Source organism: Ipomoea nil, unplaced genomic scaffold (genome assembly GCF_001879475.1).
Source record: "Ipomoea nil cultivar Tokyo-kokei standard unplaced genomic scaffold, Asagao_1.1 scaffold2480, whole genome shotgun sequence".
NCBI lineage: Eukaryota > Viridiplantae > Streptophyta > Magnoliopsida > Solanales > Convolvulaceae > Ipomoea > Ipomoea nil.
Genome location: NW_017618908.1, coordinates 2,831,712 through 2,849,771, shown reverse-complemented (window position 1 = coordinate 2,849,771; position 18,060 = coordinate 2,831,712). Strand labels below are relative to the sequence as shown.

Genomic DNA, 18,060 nt, shown 5'->3' with positions numbered 1-18,060 from the left:
TCTAAGAGCATCACCAATAGCATTGATTTTTTTTTTTTTTTGTGGTTTTTAAGGCGCCACTAGGAAAGAGAAAAAAAAGTAAAAAAAAAAAAGTAATTTGACACGGAAACACAAAAAAAAAAAAATTAGCAGGTAACGCACCAGCGGGCGCATGCACTGCATGCGCCTGGCTGGGCGCCTGCGTCACCAGCACGCGAAGACAACCATTTCTTTTTGTTTCCATTTCTCAAAATGTGGACCCCACAAAAATATATCACTTCCCGGATTTAAAAAAAAAAAAAAGTATAAAACTCCCTATCCCATCAATATTGAAACTCAAGCTTTGATTTTTAAATTTGAAAAATCCCAAAAATCCACAAATGTAATTGCTGAAATCATACTTTTTACAAAAACTTACTCAAAATTTATAAATGGTGATGCTCTAAAAAAATCATAGATGTAGATGCATAAATATCACTAAACTTAAGCCCCAAAGCCCTCCGTCCCCAATTTCCACCTCTTATGTTGACATGTTATATTATTACTCTGTCCACAAAAAATCTAAAATTTAAGATGATTAATTGAATTAGCCCCGGACTTACCATACTCTTCTCTTATTTACTTAAAAAGAATTTATTTTGATTTTTATAAAGGTTCTACAAAAATGTATACTTTCTTGATAGATCTACAAGAAGTGGATACTGTAGTACAACTCAATGATCGTGCCTCCTCATATTCTTTAATCTCGTAAATCTTTTCAATTGGAATCTTTTATAATCTCACAAGTTACAATCAACTTTCCTCTTTCAACACTAAAGCTCGTCACTCTAAGCTCCTGTTGAGTAGCCTTGAGAGTGGAGATGGGAGCTGTATCTCTGAAATTAGGCGATGGAACCGCAAGATTCAAGAGAGGGTACTTTTGCTCTTCAGCTCTGAACATTCTTATGCTGATTTCAGTAATCACCACAAACATTTTTGCTCTCTATGCCTTCACATACTCGCCCAGGAATCACCAGTCCCACCTTCTGCTCCACCAAGCTCACAAGAACATCTCCCACATCTCGGAACAGGTGTCTTTGATCCTCAGGGAGATCGAGTCTTCTCAGAGGAAGCTGACCCGGATGGAGAAGGAGGTTTTGGGGTACGAAAGCATCGATCTTTCCAAACCCAATGTTGCGGCTGAGCTGAGGATGTTTCTTCTCCAGCATCAGCTCCCTCTGGGGAAAGATTCAAGAACTGGGATTACCAAAATGGTGGCTTCTGTGGGGCATTCTTGTGAGAAATCCCTGGATTTGTTGTCCCAGTTTATGAGCTATAAGGTTAGTGGGCCTTGCCCGGATGATTGGAGTCTGGGTCAGAAGCTAATCTTGAAGGGGTGTGAGCCTTTGCCCAGGAGGAGATGCTTTGCCAAGACTATTCCCAAGGTGGGTTTAAATTTAAACCCTTTTCCTCTTTCCCTTTGGAGTAATAATAGTGAAAAGATTTATACTTGGAGTGGGCTTTCTTGCAAGAATCTAGCCTGTGTGAATTCCAAGAAACTGAGTAGAGATTGTGCTGGGTGTTTTGATATAGCTAGAGGGTATGAGACTGAGAGATATGTTAAAGCAAGGCAAAAGAATGATTTCCTAATTGATGATGTTCTTGCCATGGGGGTGGGTGGGATGAGGATAGGGTTTGATATTGGTGGAGGGTCTGGAACTTTTGCAGCAAGAATGGCTGAGAGGAGCTTCACTGTAGTGACTGCTACTTTGAATCTTGATGCCCCTTTCAATGACTTCATTGCTGCAAGAGGGCTTTTCCCGCTTTACTTTAGCTTAGATCATCGGTTCCCATTCTACGATAATGTGTTCGATTTGGTTCACGTGGGCAATGGACTCGATGTCAATGGCCAACCCGAGAAATTGGAGTTCTTGATGTTCGACATGGATCGTGTTCTGAGGGCCGGGGGATTGTTCTGGTTGGATAACTTTTACTGCTCTAGTGATGACAAGAAAAAGGCCTTAACTCGGTTGATTGAGCGGTTTGGGTACAAGAAGTTGAAATGGGTTGTGGGTGAGAAGAACAATGGGTCGGGAAAGCCCGAGGTGTATTTGTCTGCTGTCTTGCAGAAACCTGTAAGAGCGTGATGACAATAGAAAGCCCGGGAGTTAGAAATAGCATGGCTAGCAGGTGATGATAATTTGTTCGATTTCATATTTTTAAGATTATTCTCATGAATTTCTTTGTAGTACATAATAAGTGATATGCAGTGTTTGTTGCTTTCAAAATCGAAACTTTTTAGGATGATGATGATGATTCTACAGTTTAGACAGTTTGAAATATCTGCGATTATTGTTTCAGAATTGTTCTATAATGGTCAAGGAATGAATAGAGCATTGTAACATGAAATTTTTTGCATTGATATGAATATTTGTTTGTTAAAATCTGCATCTTGTATGAAATAGTTCTCTTAGCTTTGTTTAAGAATACAATTCCCGGTCTATTACTCGAGAACTTCTTTTCCCTTTCTGCAATGGAATGTATTGTATGTATAGTCTGCATAACTAGCTTCATGTTTGTGTGAGAGCATTGTGGTTTTTTGGTGGAGCTTAAAAATTAGAATTTTACTTTGTTGATGCAATCTGTCTTGCTCCTAGAAGAATGCATACTTGCATAAAACCTAGCAGGTTGGGGTTGTTTGTAAATGGACCGCTAAATCGCTAATATAACTGTAAGGTCAGATGATTGACTTCTATAGAGGTGTGCCGTGTTAAAGAGGTTTAGGCTAGACGTTCTCTGAGCAAGGGTCAAACTTTACGGGTGTAATTTGGCTGAATTTGGGTGTCAAGAGGTAAGGACTAGGGATTTGAAGTGGCAAATTGGTCACAAGACGGGTTGTACCCAGATGGTACATTCGGGTCAATCATTATTGTGTGGACCATATTTTGTCTACTGTAAAATAATGTACATTCAATACAAAAATAATGTACATTCAGTATAAAAATAATGTACATTGTATTCAGGGGATGTACATTATTTTTGTTCTGAATGTACATTATATTGTATAATGTACATTCAATACAAAAATAATGTACATTTAGTATATTAAAAATATACTTTTTGTTATGGTTCATATAACATTGTGTGGATTATGGTCCACACAATAATTTGCCCATTCGGGTAGTGGCCTAAATCGCACATTTGGATAGTGAGTGCATACTTCTTGTATATCAAATATGACATAATTGATGAGGGGTCGATATGTCTGAATGGTTAAGGAGACAGACTCGAAATCTGTTGGGCTTTGCCTGCGCAGGTTCAAATCTTGCTGTCGATGTTTGATATGTTGTTTTGTATATAAAATTCGCTCAACTCGACCAAACTAAATAATTATTGTGTGGACCATTTTGTATATTGTAAAATAATATACATTCAGTACAAAAATAATATACTTTTAGTATATTAAAAATACACATTGTATTCAGGGGATGTATATTATTTGTATACTGAGTGTACATTATATTATATAATGTACATTCAGTATACAAATAATGTACATTTAATATATTAAAAATGTATTTTTAATTATGGTCGACACAATAATTTGCCCACAACAATAATTGTCTACTCTATATAAAATTATTTTGGGCAGTACTTAATTAGGCCCGACTGATTGAACTAAAGAGAAGCCCAAATGACATCAGGTTAACAAAGCCCATTGTCTCAAACTATTGGGCTCAAGCCCACATGCAAAGAAGTAATGTTGACTTCCAGAAAGAAAAACTGCTGGGGTTTATCTAGGGTTTCCGCCATTGTCAAGCACAACAGAACACTCCTAATTCTCGCGTTTTGGAGTGATTCAATGGAGGCATTGCAGCACCGCGATGCGAATTTAGTGGTTTATCTTCACCCTTCCAAGTCTAAGAATGTAAAGGATGCTATATACCGTGAATTAAGCGATCTTCTTTTCAAGTAATTGTTCATTCTCTTTCCCAGGATTTCCTGAAATATATAGACAGACAAGTATTATATTTGAGCTCGATTCATTTCATAGGAACAGTAGTTACTTCTTATTTGGAGATATCTGTGAGTATACATGTCTTTATAAGTGAATGAATGCAATATTTTGTTCTTAATGTGTATCTATATGAATATCCTAAGAAAATGAGAAGAAACTGGATGGATGATTACATTCTTAATGTTTTATGGCCTTTAAGCGTGTTTAGTAGTTTAGACTATTAGTTGCATTTGATCATCAAGGGTTTTTTTTTTCATCATATTCGCTTTCTCTTTTAAAGGTTTAATGAAGACTTGGATGGTGTGGTACTGGCTTATGAACCAGAGTTTCGTATTACCTTGGCAAAGATTCTTCCAGGGATTCAACCATATTTTGGCGTGAGATTTCAAGCAAAGTTGTTAACTTTTAATCCAAAGCCGGATATGCTTTTAGGTAGTCTCAGTTGGTTTTATTGTGATCTTTTACAGTTTCAATCTGTAAATTTGATAGCCACAGTGCATTTTTTTCCCTCAAAAGATTTCGATCCTGGATTTCTGGGAGCATTGACAGTTGTCTTACACTTGGGAAAAGTTATCTTATATTTGTAAAACCTTTGGATTAACCTTGGTGATCTTGTCATTTGATTTCTGTTGTTTCCAGAAGGAGAGGTAGTAAAAGTAGCACCACAGTCTATTCACATAGTTGTTCTTGGATTTTCATCATGCTTGGTTGCAGTTGAGGATATGTCTGGAAAATTCAAATATAAAATTGTAAGCTCTCCAGAACCATGTTTTCCTTTACACGGAGTACTGTTTCTGTTTTACACGATGCAAGATTTGATTGTATTTAATTTTTTCTTCTTACTGCAGAAACATGGTGAGGAAGTTTTTGTCAGCAAATCTCATAAAAGACATAAGATTAAAGTGGGAACAATAGTACGTTTCTCAGTCAAGAGGTAAATGCTGGTTTGCTTTTTTATGTTTTTAACCAGTTGCAAACTCTTTCTTTTCCTAACTACCTATTTTGCTTCAATATTTGGGGTATAAAAGCAAATTTTGTGGTGCTATCTCACTGCTATTCCTGATGCAAGTCAATATGGCGGTAGAATATTGAGGACTTAATGCTCATCCTACTACTAAAATTTATGTTCTTTTCATCTTTTAGCTGATTGTCCTGTTTTTTCACTTTTATCTGCCTTATATTTTATAAAACATCTATACCATGATTCATAAAAGGAATTTCTAAACATATCTTCATTCTTCAACTAAGAAGAATGACACAATTTAATGTGGAATTTTATGGTTGCAGTTTTGATGTAGATGTGCTCCACATTTGTGGATCGTTAATTCCCCCAAATACTGGATGTGTTCATTGGTTAGAAATGAACGCAAGAGAACGATGACAATCACACAGGTATAAAGTCTAAAGTGCTCGCTTTTGCAAAATACAAACATCGCATATAAGATTCAGACACAAGAATGCTCAGTTCATTTTGCATAACTGTAATGCAGTGTATCCTTGCAAAAGGCGAGGAATCTGGAGCACACGGGAAATACTCAGCATGACAAAATGGAATTTGTGAGTGATGTTAAGGTTGTTTGTTAGTTTCCTCTACTTTTCCCTTCCAAAGGGTATACACTATACAGTCAAACTAAAACACCAAAAGGAGACCTAAAAGCGGGGACTATGAAGGCCAATGCAGAGTCATGCAAGTGAGCCTTTTTAGCCGCCCCAATCGATTTGGTGATGTGTCAATACAACTTTATTATAGGTGGTGGACTGTGATCAACTGTTGTACTAGTATAGATTTAGGGGGACCTTAGAATCTTTGGGTACATTTGCATCAGTCAGTTTTGCTCTCCAGATGGAATTTTTTGAGTGATTTGAGGTCTCAAAAGTGGCTTTGAACATGAAGCTGCAACTTTATTTTTTGATGTTTACTTTTGTCCATTGAATGGATTAGATTTTAGGGTATATGTATGCAAGTACATTCCATTTGTGCTATGGCACTTATGATTGACTCATTGGCAACATTTTCACATATCATTATTAATGCCATAGTGGGAATCAATATCAGCATTTAGGTATACTGTTCTTTTCAAGAACACCCCACATATATCATTCAACCCCCCACACCCACAAATCATTTTCCATTAATTAAAATTATGTGGAGAAATAGGTATTTCAAACTTTAATAAGGCTTATTTTCAGAAATATCATCCTTTCTTTTTCCACATTAGATGGCCTGAGGCTTTAAAGTGTGTCGATGTTGATGTTGATGTTGAAAACACTTGCCATTTCAATAAATATTAAGTAACTGTTTGTTGTCCACAAAAGGCGAAATCTCTCATCTCAGGGTCCTTTCATTGTGGCTCAGCTCATTAAGGCGGCTATCATTATCCTTGCAAATCTCTCTTTCTCGAAAATGGTTTTCACTTTTACATCATCTAATTTGCAAATAATTTACTGTTCACACTACATTCTTGCAAATCAAATTAATTTTCAAAATTGAGCCCCAAAACTGTGTAGCTTTTGTACAAGATTTGCAAAATTGCAAATTCTATTAACCTCTCTCTCTCTCTCTCTCTCTCTATATATATATATATATATATATATATATATATATATATATATATATATGATGTGATTTGCCACATCATCTTGCAAATGGGTACATTGGCTGGGATAATGTTAGTCTGAGTAGGACCATCATGTGTCCTTGATGTAACTATTTCTTGCATAATTGACACTAGATTGTATCTATCACTTGTAAATATGAGGTTGTATCGAGTGAAGATAGAGACAATGCAATTGTGCTAGTTGTACTATTTGTGTGTGTGTGTGTGTATACACACAGTCACACACAAAAATATACACAATATATTTTAGAATCACCTTTTTAAATAAAAGTCTTACCTATGTTAGCAACTCGTAAAATACATATATCTCATACAGTAGAAAGTGGTTATCATATTCTAAATTCTAAATATAAGAAATACTAAGTATCTTTTTAATACTAAATACGTGAAATATATATAGTTATATATTTATAGTTAGGATAAGTTTTAACAACATTTGCATATGTGACCAACTAGGGAATCATATCAGCATTTAGGTATCATGTTCCTTTCAGAAACACACCATATTCCTTATAGGCCTCAGTTGCATATTCTTCCATGTGCAGGCCTGGTTTATTAATCAGGACAAAAAGAGAAGGCCTTTTGTAACAGCAACTTCCGTGTGATCCGGACTTAGAATATATTTTACTGTTTTTTTTTTCTTTAAATAAGATATTGATTTTATTCGCTCAATTGTTAGTGTGAGCATTACTTGTCTTTAAATCTTCTTAAAGGTCGGGGTTTTAGTCCTTCACCAACGAAATTGTTAAAGTTGATCACTTTTGCATTACATTTGAATAGCCTTGTTAGTCAACATAGGGGTAAAATTGTAATTTGTAATTGTAAGCCATTGATATCTCTATTAACAAGTCTAGAAACCAAAACTGTCAAAACTGTCACCTCGTAAAAATTAGAAGGCCAGAATTAACAATTTCATATCATATAAATATATGGACGAAAAGTACTACTTTTCTTAATATATACAATACTGTCTTCTGGGCTCGATCAACGTTATTATAAGGAATCTCTCCCAACACTTACTATTCCATTCACAAACTTTGAACTCAATACCATACCTTTCTAACCAACATGGTTGGCATGGTGGTTCAGCACCTTGTCCCTTAAACATGATGTTGGGAGATCGCACCCATGTGATTGGAGCAAATCATTTGGTCAGTCCCTTACCACTTAGAGATTTAATATCTATCGTTGAGTCTCGCTTATAGTTTGACAAAACTGGAAAACTTAGGTTAAAAAATATATATGTATATATTGAGAGGAAAGCAGCTAGCTTTAGGGTCTATCCTTGACCAAAATCTGACACACCAGTCCTCTCTCTCTCTCTGTATATGAACCAGAAAGAATCTGAAAGATGATTAGCAGATGTCAAGATTGGGTTCTTGGATTATATTCTTATTGAGGTGGATGGTAGAAGATTTGAATAATCTTAGGAGAAATCCCAATGCAATGAAGAGCTTAAATGGAATATATATCAATCATATCATTTGCATTCATCATCTAAATAATGGATATATAGATTGAGAGTTCTTTTTCTTTTGTTTTGAGTAGGTGAGAGAGAGTGAGACTTTGTAACTTTAAAGAACAATCCTTTTAGTCAACAAAAGATAGCTGGAACTTTAACTTTCCAGATCCAACGAACACCATTGATCTATGAAACCTTTGCTTACTAAACACCCATATCATAATTTACTCATATTTCAATTACACCTGCAAATTCATGTGAACGAATTCGTTAACGGGTTGACACGATAACACTAAATACGGACAGAATTCTTTAAGGTTAACGAGTTAGAATTTTAAATACGAATATGCACACGCGATTTTTAAATGGGTTAAAGAAGTTGACACAGAAAATAAAAGTTTAGAATCTTTTTAAAATGAAACCTACAATTAAATCAACAAAATAGTAAAGAAATTTAATTCATAACATACCATAATATTCATAAAATTGTAAAATAATATTTAAAAAACATAATGGGTTAAGTAAGTTCATCCGTTAAGACACAAATTTTAATTGATTATAAAATTTTTAAAAACTTATTGGTGGGGTAATAAACAAAAATCCAATAGGGTAAACTAACTCCATTGATATAATACAATGTATTTGCCCCAAGCAAAAATCTATACATTATTTGCAAATTTATTACAAAATATGTTCATCTATAATATATTCCACAAATCTTTGTCTCTAAAAAAACAAAATTCTTGTAGCATTTGAAGAAAACATTGAAAGGGATACTTACTCTCTCTCTCTCTCTCTCTCTCTCTCTATATATATATATATATATATATATATATATATATATATATATATATTACACATAACTATATAAAAATAAATAAATAAATAAATTTGTATATATAGTTTCTTTTTTTATTAGTGACGAGGGAAACCCGCAGTCACTATTCAAATGTCACTACTGGAAATTATGGAATTTCCGACTACCTGAAAGTGATCTTAAATCAAGTCGAAAGTCTTGTTCCGACCACTTTTGGTATACGGAAAAACCTTTATTGTTATTTCCGACCATTTTTTTGCTTTCGACTTGATTTAAGATCACTCTCAGGTGGTCGGAAATTCCATAATTTCCAGCCGTGGGTGTCGCACTAGGAAGATTGACCTTATGTGACAGGCTAGACCGAGAGGATATGACCTACTGTAACGAGAATCATGCTCCACCAACTTAGTCACGAGGGTATTGTTATATATATAGCTTTGTAAGCAGGACTGCATAGCATATATTAAAAATTGGGTTGTTAAGATATGTTTGGGAGAAAATAAGTTTGGAGGTATTATATGCTGAAAACAATGAACCTAATAAGTATAAGTGCCATACGATCCTCAAATCTCCCCAAGGGAGGCATTTTATCATTTTGTGTGTGGAGATGCATGCATGTACTCTTTCCCTTAATTCTTTAAGCCATGCATATGTTTTTGTAATATTTTATTATACACACTTTTTTTTTTTAATTATTACATATAATTAAGTAAGAATTAAAAACATAAAGTCACATGAAATATATGCCCTACAATTCATATACATTTTTTTTATAATATATATAACAATGAGTAATCATATAATAGCTTCTCAAAAATATACCTGAAATACTTGTGCGTCGTATATTGTACATGCACGTTCAGTACCTTGCGAAGAAAGTATAATATTGCACGTGTTCGAAATAATATAATATTACATTCATGTCATATACAATTTTTTTAATCATATCGTAATGTAAGCGTGTTGAATTGGATGTACAAATATAGAGATAACCGTGTAAAACCAACATGGTAAGGATGTTGAAATTTTTTTTAAGACATTGAACTTATATTATCGCGTCACAATTTTTATGATATTCAATTTAGTCTTTTTAATACAGTAACTATATCATTATTTTCTTTTAAACACACTTAAATGATTCAAACTCTTTTCACTAGAGTTAACACTTTTTTAATTTTGTTACTGTACCACACACGCATATATAATAATAATAATAATAATAATAATAATAATAATAATAATAATAATAATAAGGTACCCAAACCAATCATGATTCAGCTGCTGAAATTTGAATAATAAATACTTGTAGTTAATTATTAAAAACATATATAATTCAATACATATATTATTATATAGTTAGTGATACCAAAACACATTGGCTACTAGCTAAATTATTTTTAAAGAAACCAAAGATGGGACATACTCGCACATGGCTAATGCTAGCTTACATATAACTATTTTAACTAATAGAAATTTCTAATAATTTAATATGCTTTATTTTAATTACAACAAATTATTTAATTATTTAAACTTAACAACACTCGTGAATAAATGCTTTCCATTCTTCCATCAGTCAAACTCAACGGCGTCACTCATATTTATTACCAAAAAAATGATTCAAAACTTAACTTATGGCATGTTTGGTAGAAAGAAATTGCTCAATTCTTTTTTCGCTTAATTTCAAAAAGTGAAAAAATATCAGAATTTTGCTGGGAGAAATTATAATTCTATAATATATACATGAGAAAAAAGTTGCAGTATCAGGACCGGACCAAATTACACTTCTTAATAATCCTACATCTTTCCCTATGAATTGCAACTACTTATTCTCTTTAGACCAATTCCCATATATACCAAACAATATAATTGAAATTCATAGTAATTCTATTCATGTCTACCAAATAATGAAATTTGAATTCTTAGTGTATTCCTACCTTATTTCTTTCTCATATAATTATTACAATGAGAAAATTACACTTTTGGTCCTATGACTATAGGGAGTGTGTTAATTTCTGTCCGTAACTTTTAAAACTAACAATTTAATCCTTTATCTATGCTTTTTTTAACAAATTTGGTCCTCCCGGCCAAATCGCCGAAGAAAAATTGCCGGAAAAATGCAAAACATTTTTAATTATTTAATAATGGGGACAAATTGGTCATTTCTCTCCTTCCTTCACTTGCTGGTGGCCCGGCGACATTATCCAACAAAGCAAATCCATGGCAGAGCTCGGGAGCTGGGAAGAGAAGAAGGCGGCGGTGATGGAGATTAAGATGGTGGCGCAGCAGGACTTGAAGCGGCGGATATTGTCGCCGCCGTTTTTGCACCATGCAAAATGAAGTTACAATTTCATGGCTGCTATCTTGCAGGTGCCATGAAATTGTAACTATTTTTTCTTCATTTTGCTGTGTTTATTAACTTTATTTAGATGTGCTGTGAATTGAAGCCATCCGTTTTGTTGGATATTGTCGCCGCCGTTGGTATCCATGTTTCCGTTTCCGCAAGTGCAGCAAGAAGAAGAAATGGCTGTTTTTTTTTTTTTTAATTAAAAAATGGTTTAAATGACCATTTTGCCCCCATGAATAATTTTTTTAAAGGGAATTATGTTTTTCCGGCAACATTTGGCTGGCGATTTGGTAGGGAGGACCAAATCTGCTAAAAAAAACGTAGTTAAAGGACTAAAGTGTTAGTTTTAAAAGTCACGGACCGAAATTAACATGCCCCCTATAGTCATAGGACCAAAAATGTAATTTTCTCTTATTACAATTCTCTCTCCCCTAATTTTCTCCTTGCAACAAAACAACATGTTATAGTTACTTATCTACCTAAAAGAAAAGCGTTTATCGAGTAAATAGGTCTCCTTCACCCATTCGATTAAGTACACAGATAAGAAGGTGTTCACAAAACCCTATCGAGTACTAATGTGACGATGAAAGTGATAATAACAAATGTTTTTTTTTTTTTAGTACTACTGACTCAGTATAAAAGTTGGAGCCAGTTTATATATCAACTTTAACTCATGGACTTGACCTGATTTATTGGGCCCTACCTTTGCTCGGCCCACGGCCCACCTTTTATATATACAATCGTTATGCGTTGGACCGTGTCCAGCATGCTTGTTGGACACGGGTAACAGTGCCGTTAGGCACTGTTAACTCCTTTTTTTTTTTTTTTTTTTTTTTTTTTTTTTTTTTTTTTTTTAATTTCAGACCGCTTCATTGTAAGAGTATATGTTCATAATTTTATTACTATATGTTAATAACTATACATTCATAACTCCATAACTGTACGTTCATAACTCTATAGCTGTACATTCATAACTCCATAACTGTACATTCATAACTCCATAATTGTACATTCATAATTTTCGAAGCTCTATGTTCACAATTTTAGAGCTCTATGTTCATAATTTTATCACTATATGTTCATAATTGTAAGTTCATAATGTTAGAGCTCTTTGTTCATAATTTGATCAATAACTGTACATTCATAATTCCATACTGTAGATTCATAATCTCATAACTGTAGATTCATAACTCCGTAACTGTAGATTCATAACTCTATAACTGTACATTCATAACTCCATAACTGTATATTCATAATCTTCGAAGCTCTATATTCACAATTTTAAAGCTCCATGGTCATAATTTTATCACTATATATGTTCATAATTGTAAGTTCATAATGTTAGAGCTCTGTGTTCATAATTTCATAATTGCATAACTGTATATTCATAACGGCATAACTGTACATTCATAACGGCATAACTGTACATTCATAATCAAAAAAAAAAAATAACGCCGTTAACGGCAAAACGCGCGCAATTTTTTTTTTTAACTAAATGACGCGTTTTTTTTTAAAAACAACGTCGTTTTGGGCCCGTGTCCACAATTCAATGTGGACACGGGTCCAGGGCATAATTTGCCTTATATATATATATATATATATATATATATATATATATATATATATATATATATATAAGGTAATAAAATAGGAAAAGGCAATATTATTATTTTAGATAAAACTTTATAATACTGAAACCGTAACGAACTCTACCGTTATATAAACCCACACATATAGTAGCATCCGAACACTGAACTGTCAAAGGCAAGACATCGTACGAGGAAAACGCCTTTGGTCGGAGTGGATTTCTTTCCTTAATTTTCTCGAAATAAAAAAAAAAAGATGTTGGCGTGCAGCAAAATCCGGCACATTGTCAAGCTCCGCCAAATGCTCCGGCGGTGGCGGAGGAAGGCGGCCGCGGCCGCCACCCGCAGCCGCAGCAGCCGCGTACCGTCCGACGTGCCGGCGGGGCACGTGGCGGTGACGGTGGGGAGCAGTCGCCGGAGATTCGTGGTGCGCGCGACGTATCTGAACCACCCCATCTTCGCGAAGCTTCTGTCACTGGCGGAGGAAGAGTACGGCTTCGCCGCCGCCGCCGGCCCGTTGGCCATTCCCTGCGACGAGTCGGTTTTCGAAGAAATCCTCCGGCACCTCGCCGCCCGGTCCGATCCCGGCAAGATCGCCGCCGCCCGTTTCGAGGATTTCCAGAGATATTGCCACGCCGGAATCCGAAACGGCCTAGAACTATTCCCCGAGTCGCGGCCGCTCTTGCGCGGCGAAAACTCGACTTGCTGAGCTACTGAATCGCCCAATGACCGGCAAGCGAAACTTTTCTTTTCTTTTGTTTTCTTGATTTTCCGGCCAATTGTTCTCCGGCGAATATGATGGAGATGGCAGTCAGTCGTCCCGGTTTGATTCGGAGAGGCCTCAAATCCTCAAAGCAGAAATGATGATTAATGAGGTTTTGTACATTCAACCAAAATTGAAATTGTAGACAAACTATACAAATGTTCCAAAGCAAATTTTAAGTAATAATTGCAAGTTTGTTCGTAAATTAAAATGTTATCTGTTGCATCACTATATATATGATGTGAGTATGTGCTTTGATCTGTTTCTAGAATGAAAAAACACACACAACAAAATTGATACTTCTTTTCTTATTGGTTCAAAAATTTGCAATGTTTGAAGTTATAGTTTTTTATCTATTATTAATGTTATTTGATTTAAGAAAAAGTTCGCAGTTGCAATTCAAAAATACACTTTGAATAACGTTTGTCTTGTGACCCAAACCAGTAAAGGTGCTTTAGAGCATCACCATCAACGCATTATATGGAGCTTTTAGAACAGTAAATGGAGATATGGAGGGGAGAGAGAATGGAGAGAGAGGGTTTGGGGTTCGTCTGCAACTATCGACATATTGGAACAGTATTTTTTTAAAAAAAATTATCACCTGCTGTGCGCGTTTCGCGCACAGCATGTGGCCACACGGGCGCGTGCTTTTTTTTGCACGCGCCCGGTGGTGCGTCAGGCGCACTGACACGCATTGTTTCTTTTTGTTTTTAAATTCAGTTTTTTGTTTTTTTTGTTTTTTTTTTTTGTTTTTTTTTTCCTCCCCTTCCCACATTCTCTTTCCTAATCACTCTTACATTTTCCCCTAAATCTTCCCAACTGATGCGGATGCTCTTAGGCAAAACCTGTCTTGTAATCCTAATCAGCAAAAGATTATAAAGAGATAAACAAGTTGAGTTGTTACATATAGTTGACTGTTGACTGTTATATCTAGTTCACTGTCATAGTGAGTTTGGATAAGTAAATTACCATTCATTATATTCAAATGTGCATGAATAGAGAGTTCGTTTGACATTAATATTTAAATATAAGAAAATTTCACTTATGATCATGTTTAACAATTTAAATAAATTGTTTATTCACGGTTAAGGAGGCTGAAGCGATTGCAGTACGTGAGGCCCTTAGCTGGCTCAAGGATAACCACATTTCTCAGTGCCATCGAGAAACAGACGCACTGTTGGTCACTCAGGGCCTTACTGAACCATGCTATGAGTCCCATTTTGATCTTATTTTATTAGATGTAAAAGCTTTACTTTCTTCTCTTTCCGATATTACTATCTCTTTCGTTAAGCGTTCAGCGAATCGGATTGCCCACTTATTAACAAGGGAATCCCTTTCTATGACTGAGCGTAAGGTGTGGATTGATTCCCCGCCTTCTTTCATTGTCAACTCTTTGTCTACGGACCTTTATTAATGCATTTCTCTTTTAATCCTAAAAACAATTTAAATAAATTTAGTCCATCAATTATAGGTATACAATGTTTCATATTCAGCCCCTGGATTATCTATGATGTTCCACATTCAGTCTATAATGTTATATAATTAAGGGGCCAGACCCAAAAAAGTTAGGCAAATTGAAAATAAAAAGATGTAGTGAATAAAAGAAAAACAATTCCAGCAGAGTCCAAACTCTGCACTATAAAATCCAACATTCACTTAAGAATTAAGCTCACGATCTCAATATAATCATAGGTTAGCATAATCTCAAGATAAATTAAGTCAAAATCACCATGTCAAGCAACAAAAAAAAAAAAAAAAAAAAAAAAATATATATATATATATATATATATATATATATATATATATATATATATATATATATATATATATATATATATATATATATATATAATAATAATAATAATAATAATAATAATAATAAAATGTAGCAGAACAACATAACCTAAACCAATTTAGTGAACTTAACAACTTTAAGGTTATGCCCACAAAGGGGTAGTGAAGTGAATGTAACACGATTTTCGCACCAGCTAACAAGTTTGATTCTTACCAACACCCTCGCAGTGTACTTGTCTTTCTAGTGCGATTTGCTTCTGATTTGCGTGCTATTATATGAAGACTAGATTTATTAGTGCACGCACCTTTAGATAGTGACTGTAAATTTCTCTCGTCATCTATATTAGAAATCCAACATCACAAGCCATCCCCATGTCATCACACATTAACATTTTTTTATGGGAAAAAAAAAACATATCATATTAAAAAATAAAAATAAAAATTCCAGCAGCAAGGTCATGTATCAAATATCCAAAACCATTCAACCAGCCCGTAACCCCATCAACTCGCCCCTAAACCTACGATAAGGTAAATCACTATACACTTTTGCGCACGAAAAATTGAATTCAAACTTAAATCTTCAATATTCGTAATAAGACTCGAACCCCACTAATCTATGTTGAGCATAAAGTCATTGATGTGCAATCCAACTACCAGCTTAGGCTTTTAGTTGAGATAGAGCACATGTTTGAATTTAGTATAAGAACTAGACCAAAGGTCATGGGTTCAAATCTAAGCGACTACGGTCCACGTGTTGTTATGCTGTGTGAAGTGTTTTTGCCCACCTTGTGTGCTTCACATTGCCCACACTGTTGCAGCCCAAAAAAGGATATCATCAACCAATTGGTTTTGAGAACCACACAATTAAGTTGTTCTTAATTAGCCCACCCTGAGTGGGCCGAAATTGGACACCCTACATACCTACCCAACCCACCGAAAAACCAAGAATCCATCAAAACAACATACATTAATTTTTACAAAAAACAACAAACGTAGAGTGTTTTCCATTTCGATACAGATGATGATGTCCCAATGGGTGAAAACCAAACTATACTGCAAGAACAGACACGTGAACAACCACTACCTCTTGTGATGCATGTTTTCATTGGCAAAGTAACCAACAAAAGAGACCGTTTCTCATAAGCACCACACGTCCTTCAACCCTGCCACTTTTTGGACGGATTGCATATTTGCATGCATGCATGCATTTTCTCTCTTTTCTTTTTTAATTTTTACTTGAAATCAAAACAGAGAAAAAGACAAGAAAGTAGTAGAAATATATAGCGCATGCTCAAGTCTGCCACCCTCTCTCTCTCTCTGTGGTCCTCGTCTTCTGCGGCTCGTGACGACGCATCGTTACACATCGTCATACGTCGTTTCATGTTTTGTTTTTTTATTTTGGTTAATTACTTGGTTGTTTTTCACTAGGTAGAGGCTTCTTGGTTTTGTGACTTTTGTCTGTGGGTTGAGTTTTGTTAACTCATTTATATAAGGAGTTAATTACCGATTTCATCCCTCGACTATGAAGATTTTATTAATCTGGTATTCGACTTTTAAAATTTTTCAATTTAGTTTTCGAAATAGTCCTAATTGTTAGACGTCTGTTATCTTGGGACCAAATTGGTAATTTTTCTATAGTCAATGGACCATTTCAGTAATTAACTTTCGGAGAAAATGATGCATGTGATGATCGAAATGGTCCATTGACTATAGCGAAATTACTAATTTGGTCCAAGATAACGGATGTCTAGCGGTTAGTACTATTTCGGGTTAAAAAAAAAAAAGCATAGTGGGGAACTAAATTGATGAATTTTGAGAGTCGAGGACCAGATTAGTGAAATCTTCATAGTCGAGGGACCAAATCGGTAATTAACTCTTTATATAAGTATTGAATTTGAATGAGACGCCAGATTAACTTATTCTGATTCAATTGTTTAATCTACAGAAAAGTTCGTGACTGCTACACAAAAGTGTAATTCGATACTGCCGCTTTGAATACGAAGAAAAAAAAAAAAAAAAAAAAAAAAACTGCAACCTCTACAAAAATCATTACTCCATATATAATATCCATTAAAAACAATAATGTTAATTTGCTTTTATCATTGTACCAAGGCTAAATCTATCAAGATTATAATCTTTTGCAAGAGTAAACTTCAATATTTATTTGCTAAGTGGGATTACACTGTGAAAGAATAAGTCGTCCTAGCAGTTTTATTCAATTTCTTTTTTGGTGTTCTGTTTCCTTTATTATTTTTAGGTTGGTTATAACTGTTCCTGTATTTTCTGCTTCTAGCCTCTATATAAGAGGTAGCCTCTGTTTATTTTGAGTATTGAATACACAGCTTCCATATACACAAATTAAAGAAACTAGAAGTACTTAGCAAGTTATATTAGAAATTAATTGAAATTGCAACCTTTATGGTATGAGTTCTATCTATCATCATTCATTCTTGAAAATGCAAAGGAATTAAAAGATTGGTTGATACTGGGTTTGTGAATCATAACTGAAGATAGCATGAGTCAATAATGATGACAAGGCTAATTGTGGCTGATAAAAGACAAGAAAGTATGATGATGAGCAAACATGTAATGATCATAGACTCGATCACACTATGGGGAAGTTGGAGAAAAACGTGAGTGCAGATGCAATCATTGATGCATGGGATGACACAATAATAATAATAATAACAAAGTACTAAA

At 34.6% G+C, this 18,060-nt stretch overlaps 3 protein-coding genes and 1 non-coding gene across 4 annotated transcripts; all 4 read left to right on the top strand.

The window, feature by feature from the left end:
* Window positions 1-654: 654 nt before the first annotated feature.
* LOC109152905 lies at window positions 655-10,271 on the top strand. The gene is made up of 2 exons (XM_019300588.1): window positions 655-2,111; window positions 10,240-10,271. The coding sequence occupies exon 1, from the start codon at window positions 840-842 to the stop codon at window positions 2,103-2,105; it is 1,266 nt and encodes a 421-aa protein (XP_019156133.1). The 5' UTR covers window positions 655-839; the 3' UTR covers window positions 2,106-2,111; window positions 10,240-10,271.
* TRNAS-CGA lies at window positions 3,214-3,295 on the top strand. The gene has a single exon. It is a non-coding gene; the product is annotated as a tRNA-Ser (tRNA).
* Window positions 3,687-5,979, top strand: LOC109152908. Its single transcript, XM_019300594.1, has 6 exons — window positions 3,687-3,930; window positions 4,257-4,408; window positions 4,616-4,725; window positions 4,825-4,910; window positions 5,264-5,368; window positions 5,467-5,979. The coding sequence occupies exons 1-5, from the start codon at window positions 3,719-3,721 to the stop codon at window positions 5,355-5,357; spliced, it is 654 nt and encodes a 217-aa protein (XP_019156139.1). The 5' UTR covers window positions 3,687-3,718; the 3' UTR covers window positions 5,358-5,368; window positions 5,467-5,979.
* Window positions 10,272-12,984: 2,713 nt separating the features above from the next.
* Window positions 12,985-13,523, top strand: LOC109152879 (auxin-induced protein 6B-like). The gene has a single exon (XM_019300553.1). The coding sequence runs from the start codon at window positions 13,060-13,062 to the stop codon at window positions 13,510-13,512; it is 453 nt and encodes a 150-aa protein (XP_019156098.1). The 5' UTR covers window positions 12,985-13,059; the 3' UTR covers window positions 13,513-13,523.
* Window positions 13,524-18,060: the final 4,537 nt, after the last annotated feature.